The following is a 21,365-nucleotide window of genomic DNA, read 5'->3' on the forward strand; positions in this document are numbered from 1 at the left end:
TAGGAAAGCTGTGATGACAAACCACATAGGAAGGTTGTGGTATTCAGATGACCTAGCTGAGAGTGATGAACCAAGTACAATCTAACCAGGGAAAAGGAGTCTGACAAGCTCTTCTGACTGCATTCACCACCAATAATTTAACAAATGACTTGTTAATAACTTAAATCAAGTACAGCCAGACCCTGGATCCACAGATCATAGGATAATTCCAGTAGGAAGGGACCTCAGGAGGTCAGACTGGGTTGCTTCGGACCTTTATCCACTCAGGTCTTGAAAACCTTTAGAGACAGAAACTGCACAACCTTCCTGGGCAACCTCTGCCCTTGCTGGACTTGTCCTTGGAGTGAAAAAAATTCTCTCATTCCCAGTCTGAACCTGTCTTTTCATCATAAACACACCCCCCTACGCACGTCTGTGAATAGTCTGAATCTGTCTTCTTGCTAGTTTTACCATAGCTATTGGATGGTTGCTGTTTGTTAGGTGCTTCCAAAGTTGTATCTCTTCCAGGATGAACAAGGCTGGTCCAGCAGCCACTCCTCACAAGGCAAGTGCTCCAGTTCCCTGACTCTCTTGGCAGACCCTCTGCCAAACTCACTCCAGTTTATCCATGTCTTCCCTGTACTAAGGTGTCTAAAACAAGGTTCCTTATTCCAGATGTGGTCTAACAAGTGCTGAGTAGAGGGGAATGATTGCTTCCATGAATTTACTACCTATGCTACTGTTAGTACAACCCAGGACACTTTTGGCCTTCTTAGCTGTCAGGGCACTTATTTTCAGCTTGTTGTCTACCAAAATCCCCAGGTCCTTTTCTGCAGAGCTGCTTCCCAGCTTTGCAGTTGCTAGGCTGTATTATTGCAAGTGGCTCTTTCTTTCCATGTGCTTCAAGAACTTCACATCTGCCCTTGATGAATTGTCTAAGATTTCTGTTGGCCCATTCCTCCAGCCTGTCCAGGTCTTCCTGCAAGGCAACCCTGTCCTCCAGTGTTCTTGAGTGGTCCTCCCACTTTGCAAATATACTGCACTTTATCATCTCTGATACTTCAATAAAGACGTTAAACAGGAAGAGTTCCAGCACAGACCCCTGTGCCACTCCAGCTGTCACAAGTCTCCAGTTAGAGTAGGAATCATTAACCTCTACCTTCTTAACCTGATTATCCAATCTTTTTTTACCCATCTAGTTGTCTGTCCATACAGACACAGTCTAATTTACATACAAGAATATTGTGGGAGATAGATACCATCAAAAGCCTTATTAAAGTCAAGGCAAATGACATCCACAGTTCTCCCATGCAATGCAAACAGTGGGAGTTCTGGTACAGAACTTCAGGGAACTAGTTTTAGCTCTTGGCTCAGTGAAGACACACTGCAAACAATGGCTGGTGCACACACTCTCAGAAGGAGTATTCTTACACCCCTGGAAAGTATAGAGTTGTATTACTGGGATTCAGTAGGCAAATAATCAGACTATCTCCATTAGACTCAGTCTATACACAGTATTTCATCTCAGCTAGTGATCCTGGCACTTGATATTTGTTGCCTCGCCTCTATATGCAGGTTGCACATAGAGGCCCTAGGAGTGTCAAGTAGAAATAGCAAGGGAAACTAGAGGGATGCAGAAATTCCTCAGTTCTCCAGGGAGATGCACAGATCCGCTGTGTTCCTGTGAGGGTCTTTCTCTTACCTTTGCAAGGAAACTCCAGGCTGCATATTGCCCTGAGGTTGTGCTGCTTTTTAGCTTCACTGTGTGCAACATCAGAAAGAATCCCAGCAGTCCACTGCAAGGGATGGGGAAAGCTTGTTAATAAATTCTCTTAATTTCAGCTAAGCAACCCCTTACAGGCATCTTGGTTTTCCTAATACAGAACTGCAGTGTTAATCCCATTTGGAGAAAGAAAGCTGGTGGACAAGGAGCTTACATTATGTCCAGTACATCTCAGGTTTTGTTCAGTCAGTGACTAGAATCTGAGTAAAGTAAGCCTGACGCTCTTATGGCTGGTCTCTAATGCACTTGCATAATCAGAAAAGTAGAGATTATTGGAAACATGAGGTGAAATATTAACTTCAGGCATTAAAATAGCCCTGAATAGCAGCAATGCTAATTTCAACAGGAACCACACATGTTTGGCAACTGGCTCACTTCAACCTCCACAGAGCCTTGAACTGAAAAAAATAACGACTGGAAAGTTTCTGCCTGAAGCTTTCAAGCTGTTTAAACTTCATGAAGCCTAAATTCCAATTAGGAAGTCAAATACATCTCTACTGTATAACAAATAGATGACTCACTAGTGCTGGGAACAGAGTACTCCCAAGCTCTCTGCTGACAATTAAGAGAATTTAGATTCTCAAGATATATAGGACGGTAGTCCCCAGTGCTCCTGCAGCCAAGACTACTCTTAAGAAAACTCTGTTCCACATCTCACTGGACTTCACAGAGCTTATAACCTTCTTGTTTTACTTACAACCCACTAGCTGTGAACAAATGAACTAGCGTAAACCAGCAAGCAGGGAATAGAAAATGACTTCAAAAACATGTATGGCACAAATTACTGTGAGCTAGAAAAGATTACAAAGCACTGTGGGAAAGGAGATAGGATCAACACCATACATGTGGTAAAGCAAAAAGTGTCATGGTATTCGCAGAGGGTGTGCTGTTCTGGAGGGTGATGCAATGTAGTTGGTCCCCTCTCAGCAGCAGGGAGGGTGGAAATTGGTGGCTCCCCAGGTCAGAAGTTCCATGCCAGGCTCCAGTGTCTCAGCCAAGTGCTGATCCCTCCTCAGTACATGTGGCAAAGTTCCATCTCAGCCACATGCCAGTACAGGTACCAAACAGTAAGATAAGATAACCTCCCAGGAGCAGAAGGTACTAGGGTTTCTCGCGTTGTGCCATAACCTGAGACCCCAAAGGACTACCCACTGGGCCTGATGCCAAGAAATCAGATGCTGCTTTGATGACAAAAGATAGGCCCAAACTCAGCAACTTGCTGCAGAGGATGAAGTGCTGAGCAGCAGAGCATTTCACTCTGCAAAATTAGTGAGTTCCACACTGCCCAAACTTTTCAGAGTCCAGTAGCTGGCTTAAGTGTGCTCCAGATCTTCTGCCCTGCTGTTAAGGGCTTTTAGTCAGAGACATTTGAAACTGCTTAGTGTAATTCAGACATAAAAAGTGAAACAGCTAATTATAATACCTAAAATATCGATGCCATGATTAACACTAATTTATTTCATTAAAGCACTTTGCACCTTACTACTAATCCTTCAGACATTCTGCAGAAGCAGTAGATTTAGCTGCATCAGATGCCCTTACTTTACATTGTATAGGTTTTCCTTCATATCTTTCATGTTTACAAAGACACTAGATTACATGACATAGGAGAGCAAATGAGATGCTTGTTTCTCCATCTAACCATTCCTTTCTCCTTGCTGTAGTGTACAGTGCCACCTACTACTCATGTACTGAAGCTGGGGCAATGGAAACATAAATTGGTAAAATTCTAATGAAGTGAAAGAGAAGAGTATCTGGGCTAGACAGGTATCTGTTAGTGCCTTCAAGAAAAACAGATTTCATCTACCTACAGTAGAAAAAAATCATTAATACCTAATTGCAAGTTGCTTGTAGTGTGGATAATCTGCACTTGAAAAAAAAAAGGCCCTTTCATAACAAAAAATGTTGCACATAGGAAATTATTTAACAATGACTCTTGATATCCCCTTTTAATAGAAAATCCAGGTAGAAGTAAGAAAATCCCTAACAATCCCAAAATATTTTTGCCATCAGCATGAAAATATTTTTTCCTTCTAAAAAGAAAACACTTGGCAAAAAAGAAAACATTTGGAAAAAAACTGGAAGACTGGAAATGAACGACAGGAATAATTTTTTTTTAGACAACTAAGATCTATAGGAAACATATTTATGTTGTCCTGTGAGAATTGCACTATTAGGCAGTGAACTTTTGATACTCAAAATAAAGGAACACTTGTTAAAGCTTTTCCCTTTTACCCGAAAAAAACATTTTGCCAAATAACAAGATGTACAGGCAAATAAATCCATGCACACCCATATACTCTGGAAGACTAATACTTCGTAATCACTGCAAACAGCAAGTTTTACAAGGGCTAATCCAACTTCAGAAGCATTTGAGAGATGCTATGTATCAAAGCTTTGCTACATTTGGTAAAAATTATTTTACTGGCAACTAGGAACTCTCCTGATCAGAATGTACTCACTCAAGGACACATATAGACTTCCAGCACATTTGAATCTCTGCCCTTCAAATGCATATCCACAGATAGGCACAGATATATATTCTCTGCAGTTCTATGGGCTTATGCCAGCAGAAACTAGTATAACTGAGGCTTTTACATGCTCAAAAACTTTTAACTGAGTGTCAGGGCTGGAAGTCAATGGGATTTCTTATTTTGAAAACATTTGTGTGTCCTGTTATAGAGAGAGAAGTTACCTGGCACAGCAGCTGCTATGAAACCTGTAGAAGTACAGGAATGGAAAGTCCAAGGCACTGAGAAGATCACCTGAGGGACAAAGCAAAATACTCAGTGGAACACCGGGAAAAAAATTACCCACTGCTACAAGCAAGGAAATAGCAATTACATGAATATTACTGGTTTAACATTCCTCTGAGCCTTTACAGCTGGCTGAGTTTTCATTTATGATGCTTTCCACATTTCTAGTGCGCTTAATGATTTCTCTCTGACCTTGCTTCTAGCCAGTTCCTGCCTTTAGTTGAAAAAGGGAAAAGGGATACATAAGAGTATTCTTTGCTAGTATACCGAAGATCCTGCTTGAGCAACAGTTGCCAGTAGACAGATATATATCACATCCACCTCTTTTATTACAGAGCTTGTGGTAGTTCCTACTGAAGTAACAGGAAACAGAGATATATGGTGGCTGCTTCCCCCTCTCACATTTGAACTCTGTCACACAGAGGATGTTGAGAGGTTTAAAGAAGTTCTCCCAGATGCAAGTAGAGCCCTTGAGTACCTCCATTTCCAGGAACCTGGGCCCTGGTTGCTCTTGGCAGCAACAAATGCCAGGAGTTGTCTGGTCATCAGGCTCTACAGATAAGCAGGAAGCTTCATCTTTCACTTTGTGAAATGCAGGACTGTTTTGCGTAACACGTAGGTCTATCCTGGTGGGAGATGCCTATATACACAATATGCACCACGAGGCAAAAGGGGGAAGTTATGCTTCTTCAAATGCCTCTATCTCTGTTTTGCTGGTAGAACAAGTGTCTAACGAAAGCAGCAGATGATCATCTTTACTCTTCTAACTATGAAGACACCAGTATGATAGGAATATTAGCCACCATAAAATATTACATTTCTCCTTTTTTACCATTTGATCTGTTGCTACTTCAAACCCAGCCATGGGCTCAGGCAATGGGATACATCTTACAAAAGCAAAAACCCAAAATCTCTGCATAGCATTAAGGGCAATGCAGAGGAGGAAACTCAGTTCTGTATGGACTGTTGGGTCACTGCTCTGAAGCAACTACGTTGACCTAGCTGTTCTTTGTTGTCTGTCCCATGCTGCTGCTTTGCAAGGGCAGGTAAGAAAGGTAACAGGAAATATCATGCAAATTACACTGAGTTATATACTCTCCCTTTCTCTTCCTGCAGAATATCATATTATTGGTCATTTTCAGTGTTAAAATCCATGCATGGAAAGGAAAGGCAATATGGAAACCTGAAAAAAAGGAAAAACTCAATCCACATTACCTGCTGGATGGGACGCAGAGGTCAACAGCACCACACTAAAAAATGAAAAAAAAAATCACTGGTTAGTACAGAGTTTATGACATGGGATGAATATTATAAATTCACAGGTTTCTGTCTGTTTTTTTTCGCAGTGAAACTTATTCCAGTTAAGTAGAATAACTGAGGCATAAGTATCAATTGAAAGAAGAAAAAAAGCTGATTGGGAAGGAATCTCTGTGATCACCTAATACAATTTCTTACCTGAAGCAAGACTATCACCAATATCTGATCATGCCCTCTGTGGCTCTGTCTCTAAAATCCAGGTCTCAAAAACCTCCAAGCAGAGATTCCACACCTCTATGGGTGACTTGTCCCAGGGCCACTCTACCCTCCTAGCAAATAATCTTTTCTTGCTGTCCCATTTTTAAACCACCAAAGCTGCAATGTATGTTTGTTGTTCCATATTATACCAAATGCTTCATCTAAACAAGTTTAAAACCACATGAAAATAAAACCAAGTATCAGAACAGATGATTCATACTTTTCAGAAAGATACAAGTGAACAAGTCAAGTGACCAGTTCTTTACCTGAAGTATCACTTCTGAGGTGTTATAAAGACTTCATCCTCTGAGTTTGCAGTATAGGCAGGACAGAACCTTTTTCAGTGCTACTGATTCTGTAAATTTGATTTGTTTTCCCAGACTTTTTCATTCCAAGTTGTTTCCAAGGTTAGAGGGCTACAGAAACATATTCTGGGGCACTGCAAGATGGGAGAAGCATGCATGTCTCCGAAGCACAGCTACAGCTTCTTCCAATTACCAACAACACACACCCGTGACAAACACTAAGGGCAAGTAGGAGGAGAAAAGAGTATCTGGAGAGTTTGCTTCTTGATAAGCCGCAAGCACTGCACTTAGAGAGGTAAAAAGACATTCATTAATGTTATGAATGCTAAAGCATTCCAGGCCAACTCCCTTTTCCAGTGTTAACACAGTTACTGTTTTCCAACCTGCTCACCCTCAGCTGGTCCCAGCTATGTGACCAGGCTACTGCACTTGGTGACCTGCTCTCAGCATGCTCTGGTGAATCCCAGCATCATTCACAGAGGCACCGGCAGCAAAAGGAACTCCAAAGAACATGGAAATCCCACGGCCAAGGAAGTCAAAGGGGGAAGCTTGTCACTGAAATCAGCCGAAGGAGACAATGGGTGAAGGAGGAAACTGTTTATGAGGGACAGGCAGACAGGAATTTTAAGTTTCATGTTTTATATGTCTTTGAAAGGCAACAGCTGGTACAGTATGTTGACACTGTCAATATTTATACATGTCTTTAAAAGATGTGGTTGTCACAAAGACATCAAACAAGGCAAAGGCGATCACTTACAGTGGTAATTCCCCCCTGCCCCTCCTCCCCACACATGGGTGCTCTCCCTGCACCGCATGCCAAGAGGAATTCACAATAAACAGGCCCAATTCCTCAGTTTCCTGGTAAAGAGAGAAAAGGAAATGAACGTCTACTGCTTTTGACTGAATAACGGAGAAAACAGGAGACTGGCAGGGCAATTGAAACTGTACCAACAGTGATGAGAATTAGGACTAAACTGTGTTTCTCGACTTGCCTTCCGCATTATTAAACAAACAAAAAAAAACCCAGTCAGATTGGGAAATGCTCAGAGAGAAACTTCCTTCTGCAACCAAGAGGAATTGATAACCCTACCAGATATTCCAGGTTTTGATCCAAAGAAAACACAGGAGGTAAACAAAACCTTATTTGTGAAGTGCAGGGTAGGTTAAGGCAAATGGGTTAGATGGCATTACAGCTGTACTGTAGCTCTGCTCTGAACAGAGCATCAGTAGAAAAGACACAATGATGGTGTAAAACCAGATTAGGGATTCATAGGTTTCTAGCAGGACAGTCTGGACATCAGGCTGCAGCAAAACCAAAATCCCTGTGCTGGATTTCTCTGCTCCTCTCTTTTCCCCTTGCACTCAGTGCTGAGGGCTGGGTCATCCGTGGTTTCCTTTCTGGCTAAAAAGAGCTTTTGTCAGCAAGAACAGCAATTTATGCCTGCAAAGCTGCCCTTCCCTATTGCAGAAAATCTACTGCAGCATTTTTAATTCACAAAAGTGACAGATTAGCAGCTCTTCGAAGCCAGATGTAGTTTAGCTGCACAGAGTAGAGCCTTTACCTCATACCTTTGTCAGTGACATTTATTCACTATTTGAAACTCTTCCATATTTTTCTCCTCACCAGTGACTGCTAGGCCATCTGGAATGCCTTTGTGAACAAGTATCAGACAGGGACAGGCACTGAGATGTACTGAAACTTTCTTCCAGGTTCTCCACAAGGCATAACACATCTCTACCTATCTCAGCATATAAGAAAGCCCAAGATGAGCTGCAACTTGTTTCTAAGACACCTTGTGCATCCCTCAACATGCCAGGCAGACAGTACCACTCCTCCCCTCATGCTACCCCTTGCCAGCTAACAGGGAGAAATCTGTCTACCCCCCTTGATAAGAAGTGGAGGAACAGAAAGGAATAAAAGAAAATGCACGAGTAGTGAAAAAAGCCCCACTAGGAAATGGAACACTAATGCAGAAGTCAGAGTGCAGGGAAATAAAATACTGCATTAAAACAAGGAGGTGGGATCAAGAGGATTGGAGGATTACAGGGAGGATCTCGGAAGTACACTGTCCCTCTTCTCTTTCTCCCTGTCCCTGCCCCAGATACTTAAACCTAAAGGAGAGGGATGAACAGGATGGGGTTGGGCACATCCCAGCTGCTACCTCACCCCTCCCTTCTCTGCATAGCACAGCTCTGCTTTGCCTCCTACACTTGTCCTGGTCTGGCTCCCTTTTTTAAAAGCCATTGAATAATCATGCTGTAAGTGATGAAGTGAGAACGCCACACTTTCAACATCAGCAAATATTTCTTCAGATCTGTTTGGTTCTGGAAAGTTCCCATTCATGTACATTTGCTTAAGATGTTCTTCCCTCCCAAACTGTTCCAGATTTTAAAAGAAGAAACAGTGTATGGTATGTAAGGACAGCATATGTTAGACTTTGCTAATTTCAGTTGCACCTCTGGAAGCATCCAACAGAGACAATATAGCTAGTGTTTCTTTTTAATCTAAATATTTATATTTTTACTCTAACATATTGGTACAGTCTAACATCCAGTAACTTGGGGCAGAACCAGGGAAGTGGGTGAGTCACCATCTCTGGAGGTATTTAAAAGACATATATATATGGTGCTCAGGGACAAGGTTCAGTCATAGACTTGGTAGTGTTTGGTTAATGCATTCAGTGATCTTAAGGGTCTTCTCCAACCTAAATGACCTTAATACCTGCTAAATCATAAAACGTAGTGCTGGGCACCCTTTGACAGAGCTAAACCCACATTTGCAGTAATTCTGACCCAGCGATGCCTGTGAGGAGTTAGTGCTCATTCAGAGAACATTCCTCTACACAGTGAGATTTAAAAATACTTTTGACTGTTTTTTGCAGAAATCAAGTTTGTGCAGTACAGCTGTGTGTACACAGCTCTACATAGCTCTCAAACACAGCTTCATCCAAATTTGGGAAGTGACACTGATCTCCAAGATAACTACATAAGCAGAGATCTCACAAATAGACAAACCCTGCCAGTGCCTTCTGCAGCAGAGAGATTTCAGCCCCATTAGACATTGGAGGTGGCACATCATGGAGGCTGCAAACAAGGAGAGAGCTTCTGCCAAATGTCACACCCTTTCAAACTTCATCAATTATTATGACAAAACAAAACTCTAAAAGAAATAACTTCTCCCATTGTCCATGGTACTGCTTGTTTTCCCCAGGAAGATGAGGTCCAAAAGCTATGGATCGTGAGCTTCTCTAACACATAGAAATACACAGACATATAGATATCCATAGACCCAAGCCAAACAAATCCAGTCTTCTACCTCCTCTAAGCCACCTGTTTTCCACCAATTGCTTTGCACCATCATCTTGCAAGCTATGCTGACCTTTAAGCCTTTTAATGGTGAAAATATTTGGAAGCCTTGATAACTCATTCATGCTTTTAGGCAGATGCTAAAAATGCCATCTTCCAATTTGCACAGTTTCATTGCTGCACTGTTTGTTTGCTCGTTTTTTTGTAAAAAAGAACAGCTTTAGGATACATACCCCTGCACCTGACAGTTCCTTGGGGCGAAGTTTTTCCCTTTCAAAAGTCTCTAAATAAATAATCATAATCACCCTGTAATGTGGTACTCCTGCTCTCTGCTGGACACAAGTTCACAGACTTCAAAGGACCAAGATCACCATCTAACAGAGCAGGAACCCAGCCCTGACTTTTCAATCAATGTTGCTAAACTAAGACCTTAAGTCAAAATTTGAATTTAAAGGTTCAGGCCTATGTGCAGTTTTTAACTAAAATGACAACTGAGAGCCATAGTCAGGCAACGACCAAATGAAAAATCAATTGAATTTACTGCTTGTTCCCTGATTTTCCCTTTCACATAAAACCACAGTTCATTCAAGACTTCATGGGTTATTTCTGCATGTTGCAGCATATTTGCAAATTCCATGACTAATTCATCCGAAGTTTCAATAAACACACCTAGCTTCTTTGTGTAAAATTGATTTGCTTTGCACTTCATAATAGATGGAAAACAACAACTGCCTTAAACAAGAGCCTACTTCAAGCAAATTGATATTCAGATTTTATCCATAAATGGGACCCTGGTGAATTGACACTGGAATCACACAAAGGCAAAATCAGAGGCCTGCATTACTTATTTATGGAAATAGGAGATTTGATTGAACTGAGATAGAAAGAGATACACAGTATTATCATGTAGATGATGCTCACAAGATAAACAGGAATTGAACTAAAGCAACTGTCCTACACTGTTGTCCCGGATGTGTTCCTATCAAGGATCTTTCCTGTGGTCAGACAAGAGCATACATCAATCTAATCAAACAGACAAGCACAACTTCACTTTTGTCATGCTTATTCCTAACTTCTGCTCCCTTTTTCATTTCTTTGGCCACTCTTTCTTAGAGCTTAGTATCCATGCACCATAGTGTTCCCATACAACTTTAGCTACCATCTCAAGAAAAGAAGTCAACATATACAAGATGTGATTATGGATGGAGGAGAATCTAATCAAGACTCTATAAGCCTTACTTCAAACACAGCCTCACAGAAACCCAGAGGAAGCCATGTACACCAAATGTCCTGGCTTATGCGGCACTTTGAGGAAAGAAGTGAATTTAAAAAAGCAGGGGAATCTGGTCAGTCACTCAGGCTCTCCCACTAGCTACAAAATACCAAGCCACTTTTATAACTACAAATCAGAAAAACAACTGAAAGCGTGAATTACTCAATCCCACTAACGGCACTGTGAACAATCAGTTACTGCTCGTGTACTTTGCACATCTTACTTTTGTAATTACTACCTCCCTCTCTAGAAATTTCATCCAAGTTTTATTTTCTGAAGTGGGGTATTGCCAGGGAGTTACTATGTAAATATTATTTCTGGAAATGATAGATCACTCGTGCACATGCTGATTTAAAAGTTCATAATTAACACCTCATTACCTCCCCAGGTGTATATTGGCATATCCCCTATAACCAGAGCCAAAAAAATTCGGCTGCTATACCATTCAGTTTAGCACTGTTCTTTCAGTGAATGTTCTGCTAAATAAATACCTTTAAGTAGTGGTAGCTATGAGTTTCCTAAACAAGCCACGGTTGAAAATTAAAACATACACCACACAAAACCAGCTATGGTGTATCAAAGGCTTATTCATTTTACCTGAATACATAGTTGATGTACTGTTGGTCCAGATCACTGGGAGAGAAGGGAAAGAAAAAAAGGTTTTGTTTTAGCAATGCAGTTCATTTGGTATAAATGATCAGTATATTAAGCAGCATTGTAACACCGTAATATTACAGCATTGTAATTTATAATAGTTAGGTAATACTAACATATTATAATTACATACATTATAAACACAATCTAGTAGTATTCTAACATTATCAATAAATTAATCAGTGTACTAATTTACACATTGGGTGCACATGATTTCTGTTTTTACTGTCAGTGGGAGTCTCATTTAAAGTGAAGATAAAGCGAGACTGACTAAAATTTAGACTCTTTGACCAGAGACACAAAATGGTTTTGAAATAAACGAGTTTATCCATATTCAACACATCCATGTATTATGTACATATAGGTAATATACAGTGGCAACATATCTATCTCTATCCATACAGACACCTGCAGATTACAGACAGTGTGAATATGTAATGCCAGTCTATTCCAAGACTGCTATTGTCTGGTTGCAGTTCTAACACTCACACAGGCTTACTGCAAGGCTTCAAGGTGTTTAAGGTACGCAGTCACTCCAGCCCTGTGATAATTCACCAGCCACTGAGCACTTTTGAGATTGTGTTGCAAAGGGAGATACTGACAGACTCAAGCCACGCAGCTCTCCAGGTGAACACAAAACATTTCCTTTTAACACCTGTGCCAGTAATTAGAGGTTCTTTTTCCAGGACTGAATCATCACCCTTGGATAATACACTATTTAAGACTAATTCAGTGCTCCAGTTAGCAGTATAACTATCAATAACCACATGCTATTGTTACCAACAGTAAACAAGGCTCCCCTTGCAAGAGAAGTCATTAATGATTCATCAAGAGTGGCCCAGCTCACACTGATAATGCAGAGATCCCTACAGTTAACCTGACTGATACAGAGATGTATCTCTAACCATCTTTGATAGCAATCTCTGTCTTTTTAAAAGAATATGAAAACACACTACCTTAAGGAGCCAGGTTTCCACAACTTGTGAAATACTTTGTAAGCCCCTGTAATTGAAATGACATGTGTAATTGCCATAGCATGCAATCATTCTGACAAACAATAGCTTGTTTGGCCATGGTACTCCCAGACAGGGAACCCCTCTGAATTACAGTTTAGCAACACTGCACAAAGGATGCCTAAACCATGAGTAAAATGAACTTATCACTTCAAATTAGTGGTTTTCAAAGTGTTATCATATCAGAGTACAGTCATGCCTTGTGGTTCTGCTAGTCTTTCTGAGGAAGAGACAACTTCTAGCTCACAGCAACCACTAAAGGAGAGTGTGTGTGTTTTTCTGTGTAAATACATACAGGTGAGTGACACAGAATGGGTTCGTCAGACCACCCCACTTTGGGGGTAAATTCTGTGATATGTCCATCTATATAGACCCCTGTGTAGAGCTGTTGGCTCTGAGCAGTCTTTCCTATTTAGAGTTCACTCAGCTCTAAGGTCTCCAGGTTCTTTACACTGACCTCTTGGTTAACTCCCATTGCTATTCTGGGTGAACCTTTAAGAACTCAAGGAAGAAACAACACAGCTTCAGACTCTACGTTTTTCATAGCCTTTCTTCAAGGCTTTGGGGTATTATTTTTTTTGATTCACAGAGAAAACAGAACATGGAAAGTAAATCCAGTAGAACACTATGAAATAGATGTCCTCAATTCTGCCTCCATTAGACAAATCGAAGGGTAGAACATGTCCTTTCTCTAGTGCTCTGTCTGTGCAGTAAGTTAATTCATCTGTTTGTCCTTCCTTGTAGCATCCTTATTTCAGTTGATAGGAAATCTAATTATACACACAAAAAAAACCCAACAGCCATATCAACAACTCTCAAAACCAAGAGAAATGGAAAGGAGCTGTAATTTGAGCATAAACATTATGTTGGCACTTCCTGCACATTTCAAACACACAGAAGAAACATTCTGAAGACTCTCCAAGCAGTTTTCCACCTCTGTGACCAAGCACGGCTTTACAAATGAGACCCCTTGGCTTTGAGAAAGCAATAACATCACTTATTACAGGAAACAAGTATTTGAAGTGAAAAATCCATAGCTTTTTCTTTTATCTAAATGAGCAAATGTTTACCATATAGTATTTCCTAAAGGAAAAAAAATTCTTATTTGTATGTTAACAACATTTTAGAATGAGACCTCTAGACCTCCCTAGACATGAATACATATAAACACATTACCTCTGCCCTGAAGATGAATACAAGAAATAAAGAAGGGATCATCCCTAACCTGTAGACAAGACTTAACATATGAATTAATAACTCAGTCTATAGGACAGATAAGAACCTAATACAAGTCCCTTATTATACATTCAAATGCTCCTAAAGACACAAACCTCCTAGTTAAAAATTACTACTCTTGCTTTCTTCAGATTTCCTGGATCTGACTGTTTCTAGCTTTTCAGGGAAGAATTATATTTATCCAAATCAGCGTATAGTCTCAAAACAAAAGATAAAAGAAAACCTGACAGGTTATGCAACTCATTGTTAACATTTTCAAAAAAATGCATATTATTGCCTAAAACCCCCCAACGTTTCAACATCCTTCCTTTGGGAGCATATTCTATTATATTTTAGAATATTTTTGCCAGGTTTTAAATAAAATATGCGTGTGCAATAAAGCTCCAGCTACAAGTTATTGCTTGTTTTTTTCATGTTTCTTCTCCCCTCAGAAAGAAGTGTCTCTCAGTAGGCAACCAACAAAAACAACCAGAAATGCTTAATGCTGATTAAAATTGTATGTGCATTTTCTCATACACTGTTAACAGATTGCAATATCTAGTTTATTCTGTTGTTGTTTTCAACATTAAAGATATAAAAGGAACACACTTTCTTACATTTATTGATCTTCATTTTTTCTGAGCCTTTCTTATGCACAGAATCTCAAATATCAGTAACACAACAAAGCTGATTTCTCCAACACATTTACTCTAATTCTTTCTCTAAAAGAAATGACTTACCAACACAGATCAAGTGAATTAGAGCCCATAAATAACCATTTGGATCAAACTGCAATAAAGAACATTTGCATAAATACAAGCACGTTCATATAAACATACGTATCACCATTTCCCTGCAGTTAGCTTCACAAAGCAGCTACAGTGAGTGAGAGCTATGCCACAAAAAAAGAGATGGCTAAAGCAGCCTAGGAAGACTGAAGTTCTTCCTGTCCCACTTAGTGACCTGACACATGCCACTTACCCAGGCTCTCAGTTCCTCTCAGCGAGGACAGTTCTATTTCCTTCAGGTATGTACACCATTTAAAACCACAGACCCCAGTCTGTTTAGTCTTGTATTGCCCATCAGGGAGGGGCAGGAGGAGCAGAGGATCATCACTAAGGTTTTTGTCTTGTCTCCTTCCCCCTGTCAGCCTCTGCAGCAGCTAAGCTGTCTCTTTCCCCAAGGCTTCAATTAACCACAGAGTATCCGAAAGAGCGTTTCAAATAGACATGTGTCTCTGAGCAAAGCAGGCCCTCTTCAAAATGGGGTAAACCAAACAGCTTTGAGATGAATTCACCTGGCATATTATAGATATCTAATTTCAGGGGAGATGAATGATATACCACAAGTTCCTGCTCGGCACCACGGACTATGAAGAGAGCTAGTGCAGGCACAACACTTCTGATGGCCACATTTGATCAAACGCATCCAGACAAGTTCCAGATTCATCTGACTTCAGATATTAACTGAAGGATCTAAAGCAAGGAATCACCTTCCTAAGTCTCCAAAAGAGAACCTCCAATGAATAGATCTTTGCTGGATGGAGCACTCTGCAAGTGCCTCCTATCTTTCGCCAGTAGCTACAGAAAGTGTGTAGAGTGAATACAAAGCTAATTCAGGAACCTCCTGAAAGTACATGCAATTAATTCAAACCTAAGTGATTTGCTGTAAGCCTTATAAGAAGTAAAACCATAGTTTCCCCAGCCACCATCCTCAACAAAGAACTGTATATCCACACTGCTCAGAGGTTTTACTATGATGCAAACACAGTAAACCCAACAAGACTTTGACACAGCAATAGGAAACATTTACAATTCCTTTGCAGGAATCCCACTCTAGCTTACATATGCTAAGATGTCAAACATCAAGGTCTAACTAGAGCTGCTTTACAAAGCAGAGCTCACCTGTGTGTCGCAGAAAGGAAGGCACACTGCTGCTGCCACGAGGAACAGTACACTGTGGAGAACAGGAAAAAAAAAAGACGAAAAGCTTGCAACATGGATTTGTACTCTCAGCAAAGTAGAGGCAATTACACTCAATTTTACACTGACATTTCATTTTTTACTCCATATTTAAAAAGCAATTTCTGCCACCAAAACTAAGTTTTACATCATGGATTCTCCATAACTCTTACACAGCAAAGTTGTATGAGAAGAGAAGCAGCACAAAACATCTCAGCAGTGGTGAAAACACATTTTTCTGATACAGAATATTATTCATCACTTGCCATCTGGCTTCCCTAAGCTTCTTCTGAAAGCCAAAATCAAACAATTTCTGACTGTGAATGGCTACCAAAGAATTCTTTCATTAAGGTGAATTGCAGAGCTGACTCCAGTAAAAGTGATGGTGTAACTCCAGGGCAGACAGCAAAGTGGAAGTGAGTGGTATTACACTAGAAATGGCTTAAGGACAGCACAAGTCCTTTCCTAGTCCACTGACTTAGGCTAAACAAATCCTTAACCTGTGGCTGAGTCAGTATTTCTTCAAGCTACACTGAATACACTGATATGGAATTTCTGTGGACTCTCGCTATTAATACTAACATACACTTGGTTTTGTAGCTTATTTTTCTGTTCACTAGGGCATGGGAAAAGACAGAATAAAGATTATTTAGAAAAGATATCCTTGACAATAATCCAGTGGTGAAGACAAGGCCACAGTAAATCAGATAATAGAAACAACAGGAAGAATCTAGGAAGATAATGCCTTTAAGTATACTAAATAATAACCCAACATTATCCGCTCCTAAGTACAGCTAAAAGATTGCAGGATGTGGAGGACAGCAAACATACATTCTTCAAAAGGATGTGGGGGCATTGAATGAAACTTATAACACATGATTGGTTGTCTTCTGTTTGTCCCTTTCTCTCATTTTTGAAGCCTAAACAACCAAGGCCAGCAAGGGCTGGTATACTGTGTAGCTTAATATCACAGAATCACTGTATCATTGAAGTTGGAAGAGACCTTCAAGATCATCTCATTGAAATATCAACCTAGCACCACCATAATCAGCCCTAAACCACATCCCCAAGTGCCACATCCAGATGACTCTTGAACAGTTCCAGAGACAGTGACTCCACCACCTCCGTTGGCAACTTATTCCAATGCCTAACTGTGCTTTTCGTGGGGTTATTTTTCTAGTACCTAATCTGAACCTGCCCCGGTGCAACTTATGGCCATTTTCTCTCGTCCTTTCACCTCAGAGAAGAAGGTACTGACTCCCACCTCAATATGAATGATTCTAACAGAAAATTATATTGTTTACCTTTTATTTCTTAGGAAGGGTTTTAGCTATTTTCTAACATATTAATCCACTTTCTCTTACTGTTTATGATTATCCACTGGAACTTCAAACCTGGTTTCCATCTGCATTCCAAAAACATTGATACAAGCACTGCTTTTTTATTCAGAAAGATTGGTCTTTTCACTTTTTCTATTTTTGCAAGAAGAAAAAAACATATCTTTTCAAGAAATTGTTTGAAAAAAAGTCAAAATATTTAATTACTCCTGTGTTGCAATTTAGGCTCTCTGCCCACAGTAATGTGCCTTACATTCTTCATTGGTTTGGTGTGCCATTATCTGAAGCAAATACAGAAGCTGGAGCCAAAACAAGTCTGAATCGGAATCCAAGTAGATTTAAAAGCTTACCCACAGACTTTCAGATGAGAGGTTTGCTGCAAAAAAAGGAACAAAAAAAGTATGATTAAAACATTAAACTTAAACAATGATAAAAATGGTGAAATACTGCTTTTTCCTTCCAAAAACAGGCAAGCGATGACAGCTGATCTTACTGCACCAAACACATTAAAACTTCAATGAGCAATGTTCAACAGCCCATTATGTTTGAGCACTGCTTAGCAAATTTAATTTGAAAAAGAAGAAGCAGGAATACAGATTAGCCTACTTCAATTTGATTTATATTTTCAGATTAATTACCAACAAGTAAACCTAAAACGAGACATGCAATTTATACCTATTCCTCAAACTTCACTTGAACTATACCAAAACTGTGTACTGTATGTATTCAAGTATTGAGTTTTCTTCGTTAATTAGGTACTACTCCAGTCAAATCAGTCTTCATCTCAAGTCATGGAAGTTTCCCGATTCTTTGGTACAAAACAAGTTCTGAGAAGCTTCCCACCAAGGCCTGTGTTTGCATTATCCTTGTCTGTAGTGCTTTTGTTTTTAAATAGAGGAGTCATAAGCATATGAGATAGAAAATATGAAAAACTTTACCAGGGACACTATTCAGAGGGCAATCTTGCAGGGATTGGTGCACAAAGCTATGTCCCTTAAGCATAACCTTAGTGACCTCTTCAGTTTGTTAGGAGTAGGCAACATGGGTCATTTATTTGTCTTCCATGTAGACAACAGATGTAATGAAAGGAAAATACCTTCCAAAGCTCTTACTAAAGGGTGCAGGAATTATTCTCCTGACTTTCATATGTCTTGGGGCAGATTCTCAAGCATTCAAAACAAATCCAAAAATGCACTATTCCTCCTACATTTCATTTGGAGATGTGATCTATCTGTAATCATTCAAAGAAATTAGGTGCCTTGTTCTAGGGCAGTTATATCACAGTAGTTACCTTGAATGTATTGATTAATAGATCAATTACCTCTTTCTGCACAAACTTCTGGAACCCACAGGTTATAACTTCTGCCGCGTTGTGTACTGTGAGGAACACTGGGATTGGCTGCCATTGGGGAGAACAAAAATGCCCAAATCAACACACAGTGGTCACACACATAGGAAGGGGCACTCCTCTTAAGAGACTGTCCCACATGTTTGTGGTTTGGGGTTTTGTTTTTTAAGCTGTAAACCCATGCCACACCTCCTAAAAGGGACTTAGACCCATTGTAATCAGTATCACATGGCACAGGCTGCAGTCCCTGCTTGCTGCTTCTCCCGCTTCTGAGTGCTCAGTTGGTATGTTTGTACACAGCTACCTCAGCAAGATTTGCTCCAGGTTTCTGCATCTAGCTTAGCCTCTCTGATCCAGCATCTGCAGCAAACAGTTCTCATTAGTTTTCCTATCTCCATCTACTGGTGCTAAGAATACAGTGTGACTCCTAGCAACAGAATTGTGGGCAAGATGATTTTAGGTGATTGCTTTCAGTTACTGCTAGGAAGAGCTGCCCAAAATTAGGGTAGAAATGCAGTAGTTCATACACAAGTGATGTTGAAACTATACCCAATGAGGTATCTGGACACTATCCAAACATGAAATCATTAAGAAACAAACCCCAATGATAACAAAAATGAATCAAACACCCATTGCCTCAGGCAAACCCAACCAGAATTAGTGGTTCATAATACTTCCTCCAAATCAGATTCGTGGTCTCTCAGACAGTTGAAAGAGAAGCTATTCTCTGCTCCAATTAAGATAATCTAAAGACTAAGCCAGTTTAGGAAGCAGTATTTCCCCACTTGTGCATAGTATTTAAATCACATGAGTAGAGAATGAGTTACTTTCTTGCTGATGCCCATGCTTTTAAGTATCAGGTGATATAAGCAGCTAATATCTCTTAAATCTGATTTTGCATTCAGGAATCTGTATTTTCTGAATTTTTCTTTTCTTCCCCATAAAGCCAGATAAACATCACTAATTAAACATTTTAAGTCCTAATGACAGCTGGGGTGGATCCACAAACTCAACAGTTACACCAAGATAACTTTTAACATCTCTAAACTAGCAAGGAATGAAAATCACACTAACACAGCTGGCATAAAGTTGTTTGACTCAGCTTCACCAGTACTGAAAACTAATTCCCAACCCTGTTGCTGGACAACTGAGAACATAAACCCAGAAGTATCTAACATAAGCACCCTGAGCCTGACATAATAATAGGAAATACAAGAAATAACCATAAACAAGGAAAGTTGACAGCAGAATTTACATTCTTCCTTTTGTGAAGCCAATTTGTTGGGTTTTTCTTTCCTCCCCTCTGCTTTTGGCTCTTCCAAATGTGTTTTGGAGCCAACAATGGCTCCAGTTTGCCTAGCCCAGTTAACCTTCTCCATATGTCTATTGCCTTTCATGTGAGTATTTCTTAAAATTTGTGAGTAGCCTTAATGCTTATGAAAAGAAAGGTTTACTGGTTGGGCATGCAGGGTGAATAGATTCTGTACAAACCTCCCCTCACAGCTCTGCATACTTTTCTTAATGCATCACAGTCCAGAGCTAAGCAGTCCTCCTCCAGTTCCAGCCCTGAACCCTTGGGCAGGGGAGCCTGCCAGCACCTCTATGGAGAGGCACAGACAGAGATAAAGATTGTAGCCCTGCCAGTACACAGGAGTGTTTGAAAGTGGGTCTCCTTGGATTTGATAAAAAAAAAGTGTACATAATTTCTGATTAGGGATAAACCCACTTACTTAAAATATGCTGTTGAGGTGAGCCAATTCAAGTATGGGTTTGGGAGAGTTCACTTTCCTTTTCACTGTGTCATAATATTGTTGTACATGAAATTATTGTAAGTAAAGCTTCCATGCAGGATTGAATTTAGCCTCAGTATCAGGCAATACATGAAAACTATGGCCTAAGACTACTTGTCCTTTTGTCTTGTAAAATAGCCACAGAATTAAGCCTCTAAATCCCCATTCATGCACAACAAAAAGCCATTCCAAAATGGGAGATGCTCCTTAAGAAAGATTTGGGATACAAATCAAAACCATTCACAGCCCCTCTACCACTCCACTGCAGTTCACTGATGAATGACCAGAGCAGGGACAGGAGGGAAACGGCGTAACTTTTGGGATGCCCAGGAACCAAGAAGAAGTAGCAGAAAGGATGTGATTTATAACTTCACCACCACCCAGGTGAGTAAGTTGAAAAGATGCTGCTGCTAAGGCTTTATTGCTGTTTCCAGGCATGACTCTCCTTAGGGATCTGTGCTCATTTTACACCAGAGAAGCCCAAAGGAACTTCCTTTGACAAGGAACCAAGGGAAGGTAAAGGCAAACACTGAGACAGAGCCTGTGCTTCCTGAAGACCTCTTGGGTCCCAGATGAGGTCCCCAACCTTGTTTATGAGGACAGAGATCTCCTGTCCTTTTCTGCTCTACCTCTCCACTGGGATATTCAAGGGATCACTACAAGCAGTATCTTGGAAAAAAATCCCTTTTGATCCTCCTTGAGGCTCAGGAGCTGGCAGGAGCGAGCTGGCTCTGGAGTTACACTAAGACACATTGACAGAATCCAGAAGGGAACTAGAGCAGAATCTGAGCTTGTAGACTGCGTAACAGCAGTAAAACATTGCTGTTTTAAAAAAAACTAATTTCACCAACTTATTTTTTTTTTATTCTTCAGAAAGACTGTATCATTCAAGTAAAAAGCATTCAACTTGAATGAAAGCAGATTTAACATCCTGTAAACATTTGGTAGGTTGTTGTGATGCAAACGGCTCATAAAACTGATTAATCTAACCTGTCCCATAATCTCTTTCCAACTTCCAATTTATTTTTTCAAATCCTGTAAAGAAACAAAATGTTCTGACTGAAATAGTCTTCATCAGTTTTCTGGAAGGTTTTCCCACAAAAGTTCAGCTAGTGACTTCTTCAGCTCTT

The 21,365-nt window shown here is 40.2% G+C and overlaps 1 protein-coding gene across 1 annotated transcript in view; it reads right to left on the reverse strand.

The window, feature by feature from the left end:
• Nucleotides 1-1,507: 1,507 nt before the first annotated feature.
• The window catches only part of TMEM241 (transmembrane protein 241), a gene marked incomplete at its 5' end in the record, with an annotated part of 20,216 nt that continues 358 nt past the window's right edge, over nt 1,508-21,365 (reverse strand). Inside the window, 10 exons of the mRNA XM_009084798.1 lie at nt 1,508-1,570; nt 1,682-1,775; nt 4,458-4,527; nt 5,734-5,768; nt 11,515-11,550; nt 12,528-12,573; nt 14,540-14,588; nt 15,704-15,755; nt 17,448-17,473; nt 18,419-18,496. Of these exons, the coding sequence (XP_009083046.1) occupies nt 1,508-1,570; nt 1,682-1,775; nt 4,458-4,527; nt 5,734-5,768; nt 11,515-11,550; nt 12,528-12,573; nt 14,540-14,588; nt 15,704-15,755; nt 17,448-17,473; nt 18,419-18,496 (549 nt within the window). The remainder of the gene's footprint in view (nt 1,571-1,681; nt 1,776-4,457; nt 4,528-5,733; nt 5,769-11,514; nt 11,551-12,527; nt 12,574-14,539; nt 14,589-15,703; nt 15,756-17,447; nt 17,474-18,418; nt 18,497-21,365) is intronic.

This window comes from Acanthisitta chloris, unplaced genomic scaffold (genome assembly GCF_000695815.1).
Source record: "Acanthisitta chloris isolate BGI_N310 unplaced genomic scaffold, ASM69581v1 scaffold9361, whole genome shotgun sequence".
NCBI lineage: Eukaryota > Metazoa > Chordata > Aves > Passeriformes > Acanthisittidae > Acanthisitta > Acanthisitta chloris.